A 16,450-nucleotide genomic window follows, 5' to 3' on the forward strand; every position below is an offset into this window, starting at 1 on the left:
CTTTCTGTACAGCCCAGAATTTTGGGAGATGTGTGCATCATGAGCCTTCCCTGACCATCCATTGTTGATGTTGTTGAAACAACCTTTGTGATCTACCAATCCCTGCAACACCATAGAGAAGTATCCCTTTCCGTTTATATACTCAGAGGCCAGGTGGTCCAGGGCCATGATGGGGATGTGCGTGCAAGCTATTGCCCCACTGCAGTTGCAAACCTCTGGGCAGCAAAGCCATCCACTATTGCCTGTACAAAATTTTGAGGAGTGAAGGGACTTCAAAGTTGCCCAGGCACTTCGAAGTACCAGCGGGTTAGCTGCGGCTACACGCAAGCTGGCACTTCCAAGTTTAACACTTTGTAGTTGCAGTGGGGGAGAATTAGCTTCATGAAGTGCTGCATATGCAGCGCAGCACTTCATTAATGATCTCCCAACACCCTACTTACCATCCTCCCTTCGAAGTAGGAAAGTAGTGTAGACACAGCCTTAGTGATTACCTGAACAAGAAGTAGGACTGTAGCCCTTAAAAGTTTACATTGTTTTGTTTTTGAATGCAGTTATGTAACCCAAAATCTATATTTGTAAGTTGCATTTTCACAATAGATTGAACTACAATTCTTGTAGTAGGTGAATTGAAAAATAGTATTTTGTTTATCATTCTACAGTGCAAATATTTGTAAACAAATACAAAGGTATTCTGTGTGGTAATTGAAATCACAGACTGAGTGCAAATAAAACTGTGATTAAGTGTGATTAATTTTTTAATTAACTGCAAAAGTTAACTGCAATTAATCAACAGCCCTAAAAATTACATGTTCTACACTGTTATGCTGTAGCTGGGATTATGGTTATTTTTATGAAAAATGGAAAATGTGGTAAACTTTTGTTGTAAATCTGCAGGTTGTTTTCAAGGAATTTCTGAGGCCAGAATTATTTTTTTTATAGATGGTTGTGGAAGAAAATACAACCTCTTTTTGGAGCTGGTGTGTAATGAGTGAGAGATATATGGGACGTGAACAGAAGCTTTTTCGTTTTAAACTAAAAGTATATCATTAATCATAAGAAAACCTGAGTATTTTAAACATGTACACGTACTCTGATCCCCACATCTTATGTGTAATTGAACATCTAGATCAGTGACTTCTTCAGTTTCAGAATAGTTGCCTTAATATTTGTTCTCTTGAAACCAGGCCCAAATGTGAAGAAACTGTGTGCACTCAGTCAGATTCTGAAGGATTCATCTATATCTATTAATCGCTCCATCCTGACTAGTAATGACACAGAGAGTTTTCAGAATGAATGTAGATCCGTTCTACAGCAGCTGCAAGAGAGAGGATTGTTCTCGCTGGCGAGGAAGGTTGCAGAATTAGTTGACCTGCCTGTGGACAGTGTTGTTACCCAAGAGGTATAATACTGTTATTTAATGTTGATTTTTACTTAAAGTAAAATGTTAACATAGTCAAGTTTCTTTTCTGGTTGTTAAACTCCCATACATGTGATGGTGTCAGAAATGTTCCTTTTTACCAACATGTAGATACCTTCCAGAAATACCTAAAAATGGCATATGTAAATTGTCTTAATTTGCAGTATTATTCAATTTACCTGTTAGTCATCTGACCTTTTGGAATATGGTGCTGAACAAAATTATATTTTCTTACTTGCTGGTAAGGCTTTTATGAATTTTTTAGGTACTTCAAGATTTACATCTTTTAAAGCACATTGGAGAGTGGCATCAAAAACAAACTAGAATTGACTTCTGGAAAAAATGCCATGATATCTTTATGAAAAATTTGATATCCAGCAAAGCAGCATCTGACTTTTTCTTAGCTCAGGCAAACACAGTGTCTGAGTCATTAACTGATGCAAAGGTAAATAACATTATGGAGAAACACCTGCTGCTTACTTTGGCAGGCCATTGGCTAGCAAAGAGTGACTCTGCGACGCTGGAGAAATTAGAAGAAATAGAAAGACAGATCTGGTGTTGTTGCATAGCACAACAAACCTTGAATAGAGTTGATGGGTTGGTCACGTCAGGATTTTCTCACCAGGTTTCAGTGAACGGTGAACTTTCCTTTGATAACTTTACAAAGGAGTTTTCCTTTTCAAAGCTAACGGCTCTGAATACATCGAAATATTTACAACTTGATGCTCTTGCATTCCAAGATATGCCTGAAAACACACTGGATAAAGCCGAGGTAGAATCACTTCATTTTCTGATTGGACGTCTTCTAGATGAAGGGAGCATACATGAAGCCAGCCGTGTTTGCCGATATTTTCACTTCTATAGCAGAGATGTTTCATTGGTACTGCACTGCGGAGCACTGGCTTCTGGGGAAGCTGATCTAAACAACTTAGACCCAGACATTCAAGCTATTCTTGTCGTGGAAGATACAGCTGATGAGAGAGACTCCCCTCAGCCCAGAAGATTACAGAGTAGTAAGTAATCTTATTGCTCAGCTATAGACATTTTACAATCACTGCTTTTGTCATATTTTTATAGATTCCTCCTTTGTGGAACAAAACAAATTATTCTAACATCCCACACTGAATTTACATATTTCACACAAAATTCTTCTAAAAACTATCTCATACAATCCATCTTATATATCCATGCTTAATAGATTTGACGTTCTCTTCAGCCAAACCATTTTGCTGTTATGTAGCCATCTACATTCCTACTTTTGGAAAACAAATTTTAAATTAGCTTGACTATAGTTCCTTGTCCACATGGGGATGACTGTTTTATTAGTACTTTTTTATGTACAGTATTTGGATGTTACAGTAAAATTCCTTTAATCTGGCCTCTGATGGTCCAGAAATCCTGATGGCCTGGCATCGTGCAAACATAGTCCCATTTATGGAGATAATCTGGCAAAATGTGATGGTCTGGCATACAGAAGTCCCCCCCCCAAGATACGTGTACCACGAAATTCATGTAAGTCGAGGGGCTTGGGTGGTGTGTTGGTGCGCTGGGAGGGGGACAGGGGGTTAAGCCTGGGGTGAGTTAGGGCTGCAGGGGGGCCGGGCGTGGCAGCTGTGGGCACTCTGAGCCCCAAGGAAGCAGCAGCCGCAGGTGCTCCTGTCCCCACCCCCAGCTCCCAAGGGCGTAAATATGGGACAATTCCTCCTTTTAAAAAAAAATAAGTAGGACATCCCAGATATGGGACCATCTCACCCAATATGGGGTGGTTGTTCACCTTATGAAGTGGGAGGAGCGCAGGATGATGAAGAGGCTGCAGGAGTTCAGGGTGGCAAAGAAGCTGGGGACGTGCAGGGGTGGTGAGCTTCAGCTGGGTACAGGGGTGGTGAAGCTGCTGGAGCGTGGGGTGGTGACTCCAGTATCCAGAAAATTTGATCATCTGACACTTGTCTGGTCCCGGACATGCTGGATTAAAGGAATTTTACTGTATATGGGAACATGGCTTTCTATTAATAGTGTGAAAATTGAAATCTATGCTGGTGTGTGCGCATGATCTTAGTTAAAAATTATTGTGAAAGAAGTAGAATGTTTCTTGCCAGAATTAAATGTATTAGTCCTATTTTGAGGCAGCAGAAAGATAGCTGAACATTGGACTGCTTTATATGCTTGGATTTAGATGGTCTTAAGAATTTTGTAATTGATGTTGTACAGGAAGTCTCCAAGTTACAAATGGGTTGTGTTCCAAAAGTTCATTTGTAAATCCCTTGTTTGGAACTAGGAACACGCATTTCTGTAGAAATGATGTTGTAAATGGTGGTTAGTTTCCCAGGCTAGCCAACAAAAGCCTCTTTAACCCATAATGTAGCTGAAGTGTTGTATATTTCTAATGACAAAGAGTAGAAAAGAATACTTTTGCAAAACACTCATCCCTCACTTGAGGAGTGCTTTACTTACGAGTAGTCGCTAAAACAAGGAACACGCATACTTACTTACCTTTATTCACTATGCAAATGAACTTCCCTGCTTATATGAGCCAGCTGGGGGGTCCCTGGCCAGGGGTGGGGAGACCCACAGCCCCGCCCAGCCTGCTCCAAACAGTCCATCTGCAGCAACTCCCCACGCACCCCACCCCCTGCCCCGCTGGGTCCCAACACTCCCCCAGCCTGCAGCTCCCTGTGCAACGCCCGCCCCCCCCCGCCAGCCCAACTGGCTCCCAATACCCACCCCCTTCCCTCCCGAACCCCTCTGTCTGCCGCATCCCCCACAGATACAACTGCTGCAGCCCAGAGGAACAAGCTGCCACCTCCTCCACCAGAGCCACCACCAGGTTTTAACCCTCCCTGCCACTCATGGCCCCAAACTGCCCCCAGTCTTTAACCTTTTCCAAACCCCCCACCCAAGGTTCACTTACCTTTCCAAAGCAGCACCACATGTTGCCACTCCTTCCCTGAGTTTGGAGCAATAGAAACCAATCAGAGACTTTTACATGTATCTTAGTGGTAATTTAATGTCCTCCTTACAAGTTTTCGCCTACAAGCAGAAAGTTGGGAACCAATTCTGCTCGTATAGCGAGGGATGAGTGTACTAATAATTAAATGAAAAGCAACAAAAAGTGACTAAGTAGTAGTTTGTTTAGGCTTGAATGCTGGTGCTTGTGGAATTAATTAGAGAATGCTGAGGAGGGAGGAGGAGAGTCTGAAGAGGATTTGTTGGCATCCCTTGGACAGCTCCGCCTTGCAGGCTGTGGCCAGTCTTTGCTCACCAGCAGGCGGTGAGCAGCGCAAGTACTGGCTGAAGGACTCTGGAGGAATTGGGGTGTCCACACAGCTGACTTGAGAGAACTGGCACTTTGAGGGGAAAACCACTGTTGGTCTACAGCCACCAGCTGTGCAACTGCCCCCTACTGCTCTGGACTCCACCATCCCATGTTCACACCACTCAGCGCTACCTGCATCTCTTGCCTGCTAATCCTGAGGCTGCAGATAAGCTTTTGTTTGTACATGTGGGTGTTTGTAAGTGAGATGTTTGTAACTCAGAGCAGGCCTTTGTTTGACAACACTGTGCTTTTTTAATGATGCTCATCTAGAGCCTCATTAGGACACCCCTCCCACTCTTCAAAAATCCAGTGAGGTCAGTTTTTAAAGACAAAAAAACTGTAACTTCTTCCTCGAGTGTCCCCGTGGGTGCTCCACGATAGGTGTCGGGCTCGCCCCGGCGCCGCAGGTTGGATCTTTTCAGCAGTTTCTGCCGGACCACGCATGCGCTGGCGCGCGCCGCTCCCAGCCACGTGCGTGATCCGGTCCCCGCCAGTTCCCCTTTAACCACCATCGGCTGCAGAGCTTCTTTTTCAGTCTTTAGCTTAAGTTAGCTTGTTATTGTTTTCAAAAAAAAAAAAAAAAAGAAGAGAGAGTAAAAAGTAAAGTTTTACAGGCTTAGTAGCAAGCGGAGCAGCGGAGGCCCGGGGATGTAAGCCCGTTAGGCCTCCTGCTGCGGCAGGCTGAGTCCGAGAGGGGAACAGGCAAAGAGAAGGTGCTAAGTACCCTATTAACAACTCAAAGACTCACCACAATGTCCTCTTCAGGATTCAAAAAGTGTGAGTCATGCCACAAAGCAATGCCGGCCTCCGATGGGCACAGAAATGCTCCTTCTGCGCAAAGCTGACAGCCAGAGCAAGGAAGGACAGGGAGAAGAGGCTGAAAATGCTGCTCTTTGACAGGGCCCTCCAGCCAGACGCGCCGGAGCGGCCTCAGCAGGAGGCACCCACAGGGGCCCATAAAAGGAAAGCTGCTTCCCTAGCCCCATCAGCACAAAAACGGAGGAAGCTTCCACCAACCCGATCCCTGCTGGCAGCCACAGCGAGCAGGACGGGTGGAGCGCATAGCCCCCAGCCGCAGTCACAGCTGAGCAGCGGCGGCGCGGAGACGCACGTGGCAGAGGCTGAGCCTCCGATAATCAAACAGCCGCCCCACACCGAGGGCAGGGCGGCGGCCAGGCAAGCGCCGGAACCGGCGGCACCGCAGCTAGTGGCATTGACCCCCGGGGGACCGGCGGTGCAGAGCTTGCAGGCACGCGGCCTGCAGGCACCGGGGGAGACCACCCGCGCAGCATCGCAGCGGAGCATGCCGAGCGCGGCGCAGACAGCGGGGCCGAGATCCCTGACGTGGAAAGGGGCGGAGCCAGCCCCACAGGGGAGGGGAAAGGCAGCACAGAAAACCCATCACCGCAGCCCTTCTCCAGACAGGGCTGCAGGGCTACTCGCTGTAAGCCCTCCACTTATGCTGCGGACTCCAACGAGGCGGCAGGGGTCACCTCCAGTATACCCTGAGCCCCCATCCCCATTCCTACAGCCAGCATCACCATGGCTCGGACCACCATCGCCCTTCCTGGGCTTTGAACCCCTGGAGTACTGCCACAAATCAGTCTCTCCATTATCTCAATCACCCAGACGATCTCACTCCCCCAGACGCAGGGGGTATGCATCTCTAGAGTGGTCCAGGTCTCCATCTCCGGAACAGTGCCCGTGTTGCCATGGTCGCCCCTATCTCGCGGGGCATAGACACCATAGGCATACTCCCGGGGACAGATCCCCCCAGACGGTTCAATATCCCCGAGGGCAATCGCGGATGGGGACGGAAACGCAGATATCTCAGGAGGAGTTGATTCTGGAACCCCGAGATTTTCCCTCGCAAGTATCTAGCGAGAGGATGTATCACCGTCAACAGGACCCAGAGGGGTCCAGAGAGGTTTACCCTAGCGGTTCCTCGCTATCTTGCCCTGACGAGGCCACGGCCCCAGGGGACGTCCATCCTCCGGACGATCTCAAACAGTTCCAAGAGCTGTTTAAAAGGGTGGCCTTCACGCAAGGCATCCAAACAGCAGAGGTGCAGGAGAAACACCATAAGCTCCTTAAAAACCTGAGATCTCCAGCCTCTTCCAAAATAGCTATTCCGCTGATGAAGCAATCATGGAGTCCGCCACCACAATATGGCAGACCCCTGCATCCACTCCGCCTATAAACAAGAGAGTGGATAAGAAGTACTTCATCCCGACGAAGGGCATGGAGTTCCTGTTCAGCCACCTGCAACCAAATTCTCTGGTGTTGGAATCGTCTCAACAGAGGTCGAAAACTTCTCAGTACAAGACAGGGGGAAGGGACAAGATGCCAAGAAACTAAAGTTGTTCGGCAGAAAGGTCTACTCCTCCTCTACCCTACTGTTGAGAATGGCGAATTACGCAGCGCATCTAGCGAACCATAATTTCGACAACTACTCCAGGCTGCCTTCCCTCATGGACTCGCTTCCAGAGGACACGAAGCCGGTGCTCAAGGCCATCGTGCAGGAAGGCTACGCAGCCTCGAGGACAGGAGTTCAGATCGCCCTAGACGTAGCGGATACGGCAGCACGCTCAACAGCTACTGCAGTGGTCATGCGCAGGGAGTCCTGGCTCCAGACATCAGGTATCCCGAGGGATCTGCAGGCAAAGATCGTTGATCTCCCCTTTGACATGCAGAAGCTGTTTGCAGTATCAACCACAGCGTCCCCAGTACCACAGGGGCTACAAGCAAGGGCGACATCAACAGCACCAACAGTACAGAACTCCCAGGCGACGTTCTCAACAGAGCCGTGCGTCCTCGGGGCAGGGCCAAAGGCCACAAGTTTGACACACAGATCGAGGGCTGCACTATCACTACTATCGCGCAATGTCATCCGAAGCTACTATTCCACCATCGCCTCCGACCATTCTACGACCAGTGGCAAAAGATCACCACAGACAAATGGGTACTGGAGATCATAGCCACAGGTTACGCGATTCCCTTCCAGTTGCTCCCACCGCCGCGACCTCCACCCAGACCCCACCTAAAGGATGCCTCCCACGAAGCGAGACTCAAGCGGGAGGTAGACCATCTTATGCTTATAGGGGCAGTGGAAAGAGTGCCGGAGCAACTCCGAGGGAAAGGGTTCTACTCAAGATACTTCCTCACAGAGAAAAAGACAGGAGGCTGGAGGCCCATCCTAGATCTTCGAGGCCTTAACCGGTACTTGCGCAAGCAACGCTTTCAGATGATCACAGTCACCTCTATACTTACAGCACTGGACGATGGAGATTGGTTCGCAGCCCTCGACTTACAAGATGCGTATTTCCACACAACTATTCACCCGGCTCACAGGCGTTTTCTCCGGGTTATGGTAGGCAGAGAACATTTTCAGTACAAGGTTCTGCCGTTTGGCCTCTCCACGGCCCCCAGAGTCTTCACCAAGACCTTGGCAGTGGTGTCAGCCTACCTGCTCAGACAGGGGGTGTTTATATTCCCATATCTGGGGGGGGAAAAAAAAAAAAAAAAAAGACGACTGCCTATTGAAAGGGGCCTCGAAGGAGGAGGTACTTCGCATGATACGCGTCACAGCAGACACGTTCTCTTCGCTGGGCCTGGTCATCAATCTGTCAGATCAAAGGTAGACCCCGCACGGGACATAGAGTTCATAGGGGCACGTATAAATTCCATCACAGCAAGGGTTTATCTACCAGATGCCCGCTTTCGCACGATTGGTTCCCTTGTGCAAGTCATCACCTTCAGCCCTACGGTGCCGGTTCTGACGTGCTTACAGCTGCTGGGCCACATGGCAGCAGCAACGTTTGTGGTACAGAACGCCAGATTGCATATGTGCAGCATGCAGCACTGGCTGGCGAGCGTCTACAAACCGGCAGCACACACCGTCCACAGGGTGGTGTCACCCACAACAGAGGAGCGCAGATCCCTGCAATCGTGGGTGAACCCCAAGAACATGCTAACAGGGGTGCCCTTTCACCAACCACAAATATCTGTTTTTTCTCACTACCAACGCTGCACACATGGGCGAAAAGGTGACGCAAGGACTGTGGTCCTCCACGGAATAGTCACTGCACGTAAATATACTGGAGCTCAGAGCAGTGTTCAACGCCTGCAAACACTTTCGAGACCATATACAAGGCAAGTAGTCGGGATCAGTACAGACAATACCTCCACCATGTTTTATATAAATCGGCAAGGAGGAGCTCGGTCCCGTGCCTTATGTGCGGAAGCAGTCCGATTGTGGAACTGGTGCATCGCCAACAATATAACCTTAAAAGCCTCGTATTTACCAGGCGCTCACAATGCGAAGGCAGACCAGCTGAGCAGGCACTTCGCACTCACACACGAGTGGCAGATCCGTTCCGATCTGCTACGACCGATTTTTTCATGCAGGGGGATTTCCCCAGATAGACCTGTTTGCCACTCAACACAACAAGAAGTGCCCACAATACTGCTCCAGGGCAGGACTGGGACGGGGGTCCCTGGGAGACGCATTCGCGATCTCGTGGAGGGGCCCCCTGCTCTACGCCTTTACTCCCACAGTACTTATCCACAAAGTCTTGCAGAAAGCCAGGAGAGAGAGAGCCCAAATGATCCTAGTAGTCCCAAGGTGGGATCAACAGCAGTGGTTCCACTTACTCCTGCGCATGTCGGACCGTCCACCGATGCCCCTCCCGGTGGCGCTGGATCTGCTCACGCAAGCCCAGGGGTCCATAGTGCATTCACACCCCCGAGGCCTGCGACTGCAAGCATGGTTAATCCATGGCTCAGCTCCCTAGAGAGCACATGTACGGAGGGAGTGCAACAAGTCCTAGAAAGTAGCAGGAGGACTTCCACCAGGAAGCCCTATAAGCAAAAATGGACTTGATTCACTGCATGGTGTTCTACCAAGCAATTAGCCCCCCTTGCTGCGCATATACCTGTAATACTAGAGTATCTACTGGACCCCAAGAGAGGCGGACACTCCCTATCCTCATTGAAAGTCCACCTTGCCACTATATCGGCTTCCAGACATGAAGAGGAAGGGCACACGGTGTTTGCCCATCCCATGGTTACCAGGTTCCTCAAAGGGCTGGTAAACCTATACCCCCCTCGGAAACTGCTTCCACCTTCGTGGAGCTTGGACCTGGTCCTTAATGCGCTAACGGGACCACCCTTTGAACCCTTAGCCACGGTTTCCCTCCATCTCCTTACGATAAAGACAACCTTCCTTCTTGCAATCACGTCAGCTCGCAGGGTGAGCGAGCTTGCGGCAGTTATGGCAACGCCACCCTGCACAGTAATTTCCAAGGAGGCGGTAGCCTTACGGCTGCATCCAGCCTTTGTTCCCAAAGTTTCTTTAGAGTTTCATATTAACGAACCTATAGTTTTACCCTCATTTATCCAAAGCCTCATAACTCCAATAAAGAGGCGCGCCTATGCCTCCTGGACGTGAGGAGGGCGCTGGCTTTCTATATAGACAGGACTAAGTCCTTCTGGAAAACGGATAGACTCCTAGTCTCTCTCGCTCCCAAATCAAAAGGAGAAGGTCTCTCTTTGCAGAGAATCTCGAAGCACATCGTATCCTGCATAAAAATGTGCTATGAACTTAGACTCCTTTACTGGCCCCGCCTAGGGCTCAGTCCACTAGGGCGGTGGCGGCATCAACTGCCTTTTTCAAGGGCATTGCGCTAAAAGACATTTGCAGAGCAGCGACCTGGTCATCCTATGACACCTTCGCCAAGCATTATGCCCTTCACAGGGTATTCCAAGAGGATACCTGTCTCTTGACAGCGGTCCTCTCGGGGACAAGCTGCACATAAACTGATTACCCACCTCCTATCTTGGGTTACTGCTGGGTAGTCACCTATCGTGGAGCACCCACGGGGACACTCGAGGAAGAAAGAGAAGTTACTCACCGTAGTAACGATGGTTCTTCGAGATGTGTCCCCATGGGTGCTCCACCACCCGCCCATCCTCCCCGCTTCGGATCTCTGTTTAGCATTTTTCAGGAGCATCCAAGGCGGTTGGTCAAGGAACTGGTGGGGACTGGATCGCGCATGCGGCTGGGAGCGCGCAAGAGAGCGGTGCACGCCAGCGCATGCGCGGTCTGGCAGAAACTGCTGAAAAGATCCGACCTGCGGCGCCAGGACGAGCCCAACACCTATCGTGGAGCACCCATGGGGACACATCTCGAAGAACCATCGTTACTACGGTGAGTAACTTCTCTTTGTAACATTTGCACTCATGCTAGGAGTTTTATTCTAGGTGAGAACCTTTTTGACAAGCCTTTCCCATGTGTATTTCCTTAGAGATGCACATTTTCAGTATTCACTTTGCTTCCAGCTTCCAGCTTAGAAAATTGGTCGCACGTCGTTACTCCATCTCAAGATGATTTGGTTATTACCAGTCTGAGGACTCTGATAGATGAATGTGTTCATGGCAGAAACTACTGCAGACAAGTCCTCTGTTTGTATGAGCTTTCCAAGGTATGTACCTGGCAACATTTACAAGAACAATCATTTTGTTTGCCTCAAGCCAACCCATGGAGTTACAGAGACTAGCACTATTGTGAGGTCACAAAATAATTTACAAGATGCTCATTCCAGAACACTTCTGAGTACTGAAACAAAAAGTAAAGGTAATATTATCAAATGGTAACAGAGCTCACTAGTCAGTCAAGTCCTAAATGTGAACAAGTACTGAAATGAACAAAACCCTTTCAGTCTGGTGTCGTACTTCATTAAGCCAAATTCCTGCCTAGGGCTCTTTAATTGACCTATTTTGTAATGGGCTCATAATAAATTGTTAGTCATTTTGGTAACTTAGGTCTAAATTATGTGTTGCCATTGACTTACAACCTAAGTAGTAACGGAGATACAGCACAGTGGTACTCTGCAAACACTGTTCTGTGGTGCCTCTCTGCTTCAGGGATGTTTGTGCACGGGGCCATGAGACTATGCACATCTACTGGACCGACACCATGTATGGCAGAAGTAGTGAGCTACATTTGCTGCTGCTACTCCACTTCATGACCTTCTTGTGTGACTGTGGCCCAGCTGCATATCCTGGGGGGAGGGGGCAGGATTCTGCATTCTTTATCTCTTCCCTGAGATTTGGCCCTTAGTTTCAGACTATAGCATTTACGCTGTTAAGTCAAACTAGCAGTATATCTAGTCATTCTTCTGCTCTACTCTGTGCTGGTTAGGCCTCAGCTGGAGTATTGTGTCCAGTTCTGGGCACCGCAGTTCAAAAAAGATGTGGAGAAACTAGAGAGGGTCCAGAAAAGAGTGACAAGAATGATTAAAGGTCTAGAGAATGTGACCTATGAAGAAAGGCTGAAAGAATTGGGCTTGTTTAGTTTGGAAAAGAGAAGATTGAGGGGAGACATGATAGTGGTTTTCAGGTATCTAAAGGGAGTCATAAGGAAGAAGGAGAAAACTTGTTCTTCTTGGCCTCTGAGGATAGAACAAGAGGCAGTGGGCTTAAACTGCAGCAAGGGAGGTTTAGGTTGGACATTAGGAAAAAGTTCCTAACTGTCAGGGCGGTCAAACAGTGGAGTAAATTGCCAAGGTAGGTTGTGGAATCTCCATCGCTGGAGATATTTAAGAACAGGTTAGATAGATGTCTGTCAGGGAGGGTTTAGAGAGTACTTGGTCCTGCCATTGGGGCAGGGGGCTGGACTCGATGACCTCTCGAGGTCCCTTCTAGTCCTAGTGTGCTATGATTCCATATCCTGGGTGCATCAGAGTCTACTTCTTGTGTCTGAGGGACAATCTACCTTTTCAGGTACTATTCTTTTAAGCTAGAATGTACATACCTTTTGCATTGAGGCTGTGGTATGATCTTTAATAAAACAAGGAAATTTTAGTTTGTGAAAGCATTTTCATCTGTTTTGATGTAGTCCCCAATTAAGAAACCCTACAGCTGTTCAGCACACACTGAACTTCAAGCAGTAAGATAATCAGCACTAAAATGCTTTCTAAAATCCTGGTAGTTATCATACTTGGGTGTGAGAGTTCCTGGGTTCAAGTCCCAGACAAGCCCCTGCTGTGGCTTTCTTTGTTGCTTCGCTTGGAAAAGAGAAGGTTGAGAGGGGACATCATAGCAGCTTTCAAATGCCTAAAACGGTGATACAAGGAAGAGGGAGAAAAATTATTCTCCTTAAGTTCTGATGACAGGACCAGGGATAGGGCTTAAATTGCAGCAAAAGAGATTTAGACTGGACATTAGAAAAACATTCCTAACTATCAGGGTGGTTCAGTACTGGAATAAATTGCTTATGGTGGTTGTAGAATCTCAAACATTGGAGATATTTCAGAACAGGTTGGATAAATAACAGAAATGATACAGGTGGTGCTTGATCCTGCAGTGAGGACAGGGGACAGGACTTGATGGTCCCTTCCATTGGTTGTTACAAAGATGGGTTAGACCTACATCTGCTTTTTCACACACAATTTTGAATAACCTTGCATTGCATTTTCAATATGATAGAGCTTTGTTGGTGAACACCTACTCTGTCATGTGCATTTTTCTCTGAGTAGCATTTCTGAGTGTTCTGTATGCGTCTTAGGAACTGAATTGCTCCTACAGTGAAATATCAGCCCTTGACTCTGAAAAGGTGCTTCAAGCGATCCTTTCATCCCAGCAACCTGACAGATGCAAGAAGGCTCAGGCATTCATCACAACACAGGGTCTCCCATCTGAAACTGTGGCAGAACTTGTGGCTGAGGAAATCATGCAGGAATTATTGGTATCTTCTGCAAGAAAAGGTGATTGTGATTTGTTTTACATTTCACTTCTGCGTACATCAAGTCCTTCTTGAAAAACTTTTGTTTGTAAATTGTCTGTCTGTCTGAACAACACTTGCTGACACTGTTTACATGGTAATTGTAGTATTCAGTGTTCATGTAATACTTAAAAACTGTAAAGCACTATTCACGTATTAAGTGTTATCTGTTTACTTTGTTGTGTCCAGTGCTTTGTTGTTTTAATTTAAGGCTCTTATGAACAGGATTATAACAGGAAAAAATGGGCTGTCTGGGGTTCTTTTAAATAACAAATCATGGCCTTTCTAATTCCAGCTATTCAGCTTATAGTTATCATGGGATAAGGCAGTCCTCTCATGTATTGGTAAGTGTTTAAAAGATAGGAGACAAAGGGTAGGAATAAACGGTAGGTTTTCAGAATGGAGAGAGGCAACTAGTAGTGTCCAGCAGGGGTTTGTGCTGGGACCAGTCCTGTTCAACAAATTCATAAATGGTCTGGAGACTAGGATAAATAGTGAGATGGCAAAATTTGCAGTTGATACTAAACTGCTCAAGATAGTTAAGTCCAAAGCAGACTGACAAGCTTCAAAAGGATCTCTCAAAACAAGGTGTCTAGGCCACAAAATATCAGATGAATTTTAATGTTGATTAATGCATATTAGAAAACCAAGTTAGCAGTTACCACTTGAGAGAGTTCTTGGAGTCATTGTGGATAGTTCTCTGTAAACATCCACTCAGTGTGTTACAGTAATCAAAAAAAGCAAACAATGTTAGGAATCATTTAAAAAGGAATAGGAATAAGACAGAGACTATCTTATTGACTATGTATAAATCCCTGATATGCCCATAACATGAATACTATATGCAGATGTGGTCACATCTCAAAAAAGATCTTTTGGCACTGGAAATCATTCAGAAGTTATGCTTCTTCAGCTTAAAAGGGGGATATGATAGGGGCCTATAAAATCATGACTGAGAAAGTAAATAAGGAAAAGCTATTGTTCCCATAGCATAGGGGTCACCAATTGAAATTAATAGGTAGCAAGATAAAACCAACAAAGGAAGTATTTTTTTTCACCCAACACATAGTCACCCTGTGGAACTGCTTGCCAGAAGACATTGTGAAGGCCAGGACTTTACAAGAATTCAAAAAAGAATTAGAAAAATACATTGAGAATAGGTCCATCAGTGGCTATGAGCCAGGATGCATAGGAATAGTGCCCCTAGCCTCTGTTTGTCAGAAGCTGGGAATGGACAACACAGGATGGATCACTTGGTGTTTAACTTGTTCTTTTCATTTGCTCTGCAGCACCGGTCATTGACCACTGTCTGAAGACAGCATACCAAACTAGATGGACCTTTGGTCTGACCCAGTATGGCTGTTCTTATGTTAATTTATGAGGGAGACTCCTCATTTGATTTCTTACAAGGCCCAGAATGAATGAGATAATGCCCTTGCATTTCAATGATTTTTGTATTTTTTTCATAGCAAAATAAAGGCTATTTTGCTCAAAATAGTGCAAATCAATTTGAATTGTTTTCTGTAAATGGGTAGGCTTTTTCTGTGATAACAAAGTCAATGTGTTTTCGGATAAGAATCATCCAGTCTTAGACGTAACAAACAGTATAGCTGTGCAATTGGTTTGTATTGAATTGATCTGGCAAAGAAAAGGTGTATGACTTTTAGAAGTAGCTAACCTTTCCTCCAAGAACAAATAGTGCTTGTAGCATAACTGTACATCTGTGTTTCTTATTTATACACAGGGCAAATGCAGGTTGTGAACCCAGCGAGTGAGACTCAGGCATTCTTAGAGTTGGCTAAATTGTGCCAGGATCATACACTGGTTGGCATGAAGTTATTGGATAAAATTTCATCTGTACCCCGTGGGGAGCTAACTTGCAGTAAGTAAATAGCAAATAATGCTATATGTAATTCACATTATAATAACATTCACCATTTGGAGTGCTGTATCACCTCATGAGGCATTTGGAGCCATTGGGCAGGGGGGTGGGCCAGAGGCATCATTACTCATCTTTTTCTTCTAAAAACCCCGTAAAATGATTAAAGATTTCAAAATGTAGGCATGTGAAATAGATCAAAACATAAATACCTAGGGTATCCACATATAAAATTCACTATTATCACTAAGATTCAAGAGGAACTGTTGTATGATAGGTTGGAAATCTCAAGTCAATAAGTTATTTAAAGTTTTGCAGATGGATTTAGGAAAGTCTTCTGGCCAAATTCTTAAGCAAATGACTTACCAGCTAGGTATTTTACATATCTGTGTTAAATATTTATAGATTTTCTTTGTCTAAAACTTCACTCACATTCCATTCATGGATATGTAGTAATTATGCTTGGAAAATGTAGCCAAGTTACTTTTGGCAGCCAGATAGCAGTAGCTGAATAGTAGTAGGCATCCTTCAGTCTGCATAGACTATGGATCGCGCCCTTTAAAGTTTCAATTGAGGAATTCATTTACAGCGTCTATTGTGACTATGAAGACCCACACGAGAGTGACAGTCCTTGCTGCATCTCTTGCAGATGTAGTGGGTGTCTGGCAAGTCCTTACTGTGCTTTCTGTGCTCTCGCTTCTCCTCTGCTAGCTGGCTGATCTTCATCTCGCCCTTCTGAAGGCCCTTGTGTAACCCCTGCCTCCATCTGCTGTGGTCGTCTGCTAGTTCTTCCCAGTTGTCCAGCTCGATGTCTACCTCTCTGAGGTCTCTCTTGCAGACGTCTTTGTAGCACAACTGGGGGCATCCGGGAGGTCTGTTGCCAGAGGCTAGCTCACCATACAGGATGTCTTTTAGAATCCTTCTATCATTCATCCTGTGGACGTGGCCAAGCCAGCGGAGTCGACACTGCCTGAGGAGGGCGTGCATGGTTGGGGTTCCAGCTTGCTCGAGGACGGCGGTGTTGGTCACTCTGTCCTTCCATGATATTCCAAGGATGCG

At 46.5% G+C, this 16,450-nt stretch overlaps 1 protein-coding gene across 1 annotated transcript in view; it reads left to right on the forward strand.

Moving 5' to 3' along the window:
• Nucleotides 1-16,450, forward strand: part of SPG11 (SPG11 vesicle trafficking associated, spatacsin) — an 83,010-nt gene that overhangs the window by 57,133 nt on the left and 9,427 nt on the right. The window contains exons 29-33 of the mRNA XM_075007162.1: nucleotides 1,185-1,399; nucleotides 1,683-2,430; nucleotides 11,070-11,212; nucleotides 13,297-13,495; nucleotides 15,257-15,394. Of these exons, the coding sequence (XP_074863263.1) occupies nucleotides 1,185-1,399; nucleotides 1,683-2,430; nucleotides 11,070-11,212; nucleotides 13,297-13,495; nucleotides 15,257-15,394 (1,443 nt within the window). The remainder of the gene's footprint in view (nucleotides 1-1,184; nucleotides 1,400-1,682; nucleotides 2,431-11,069; nucleotides 11,213-13,296; nucleotides 13,496-15,256; nucleotides 15,395-16,450) is intronic.

This window comes from Carettochelys insculpta, chromosome 12 (genome assembly GCF_033958435.1).
Source record: "Carettochelys insculpta isolate YL-2023 chromosome 12, ASM3395843v1, whole genome shotgun sequence".
Taxonomy (NCBI): domain Eukaryota; kingdom Metazoa; phylum Chordata; order Testudines; family Carettochelyidae; genus Carettochelys; species Carettochelys insculpta.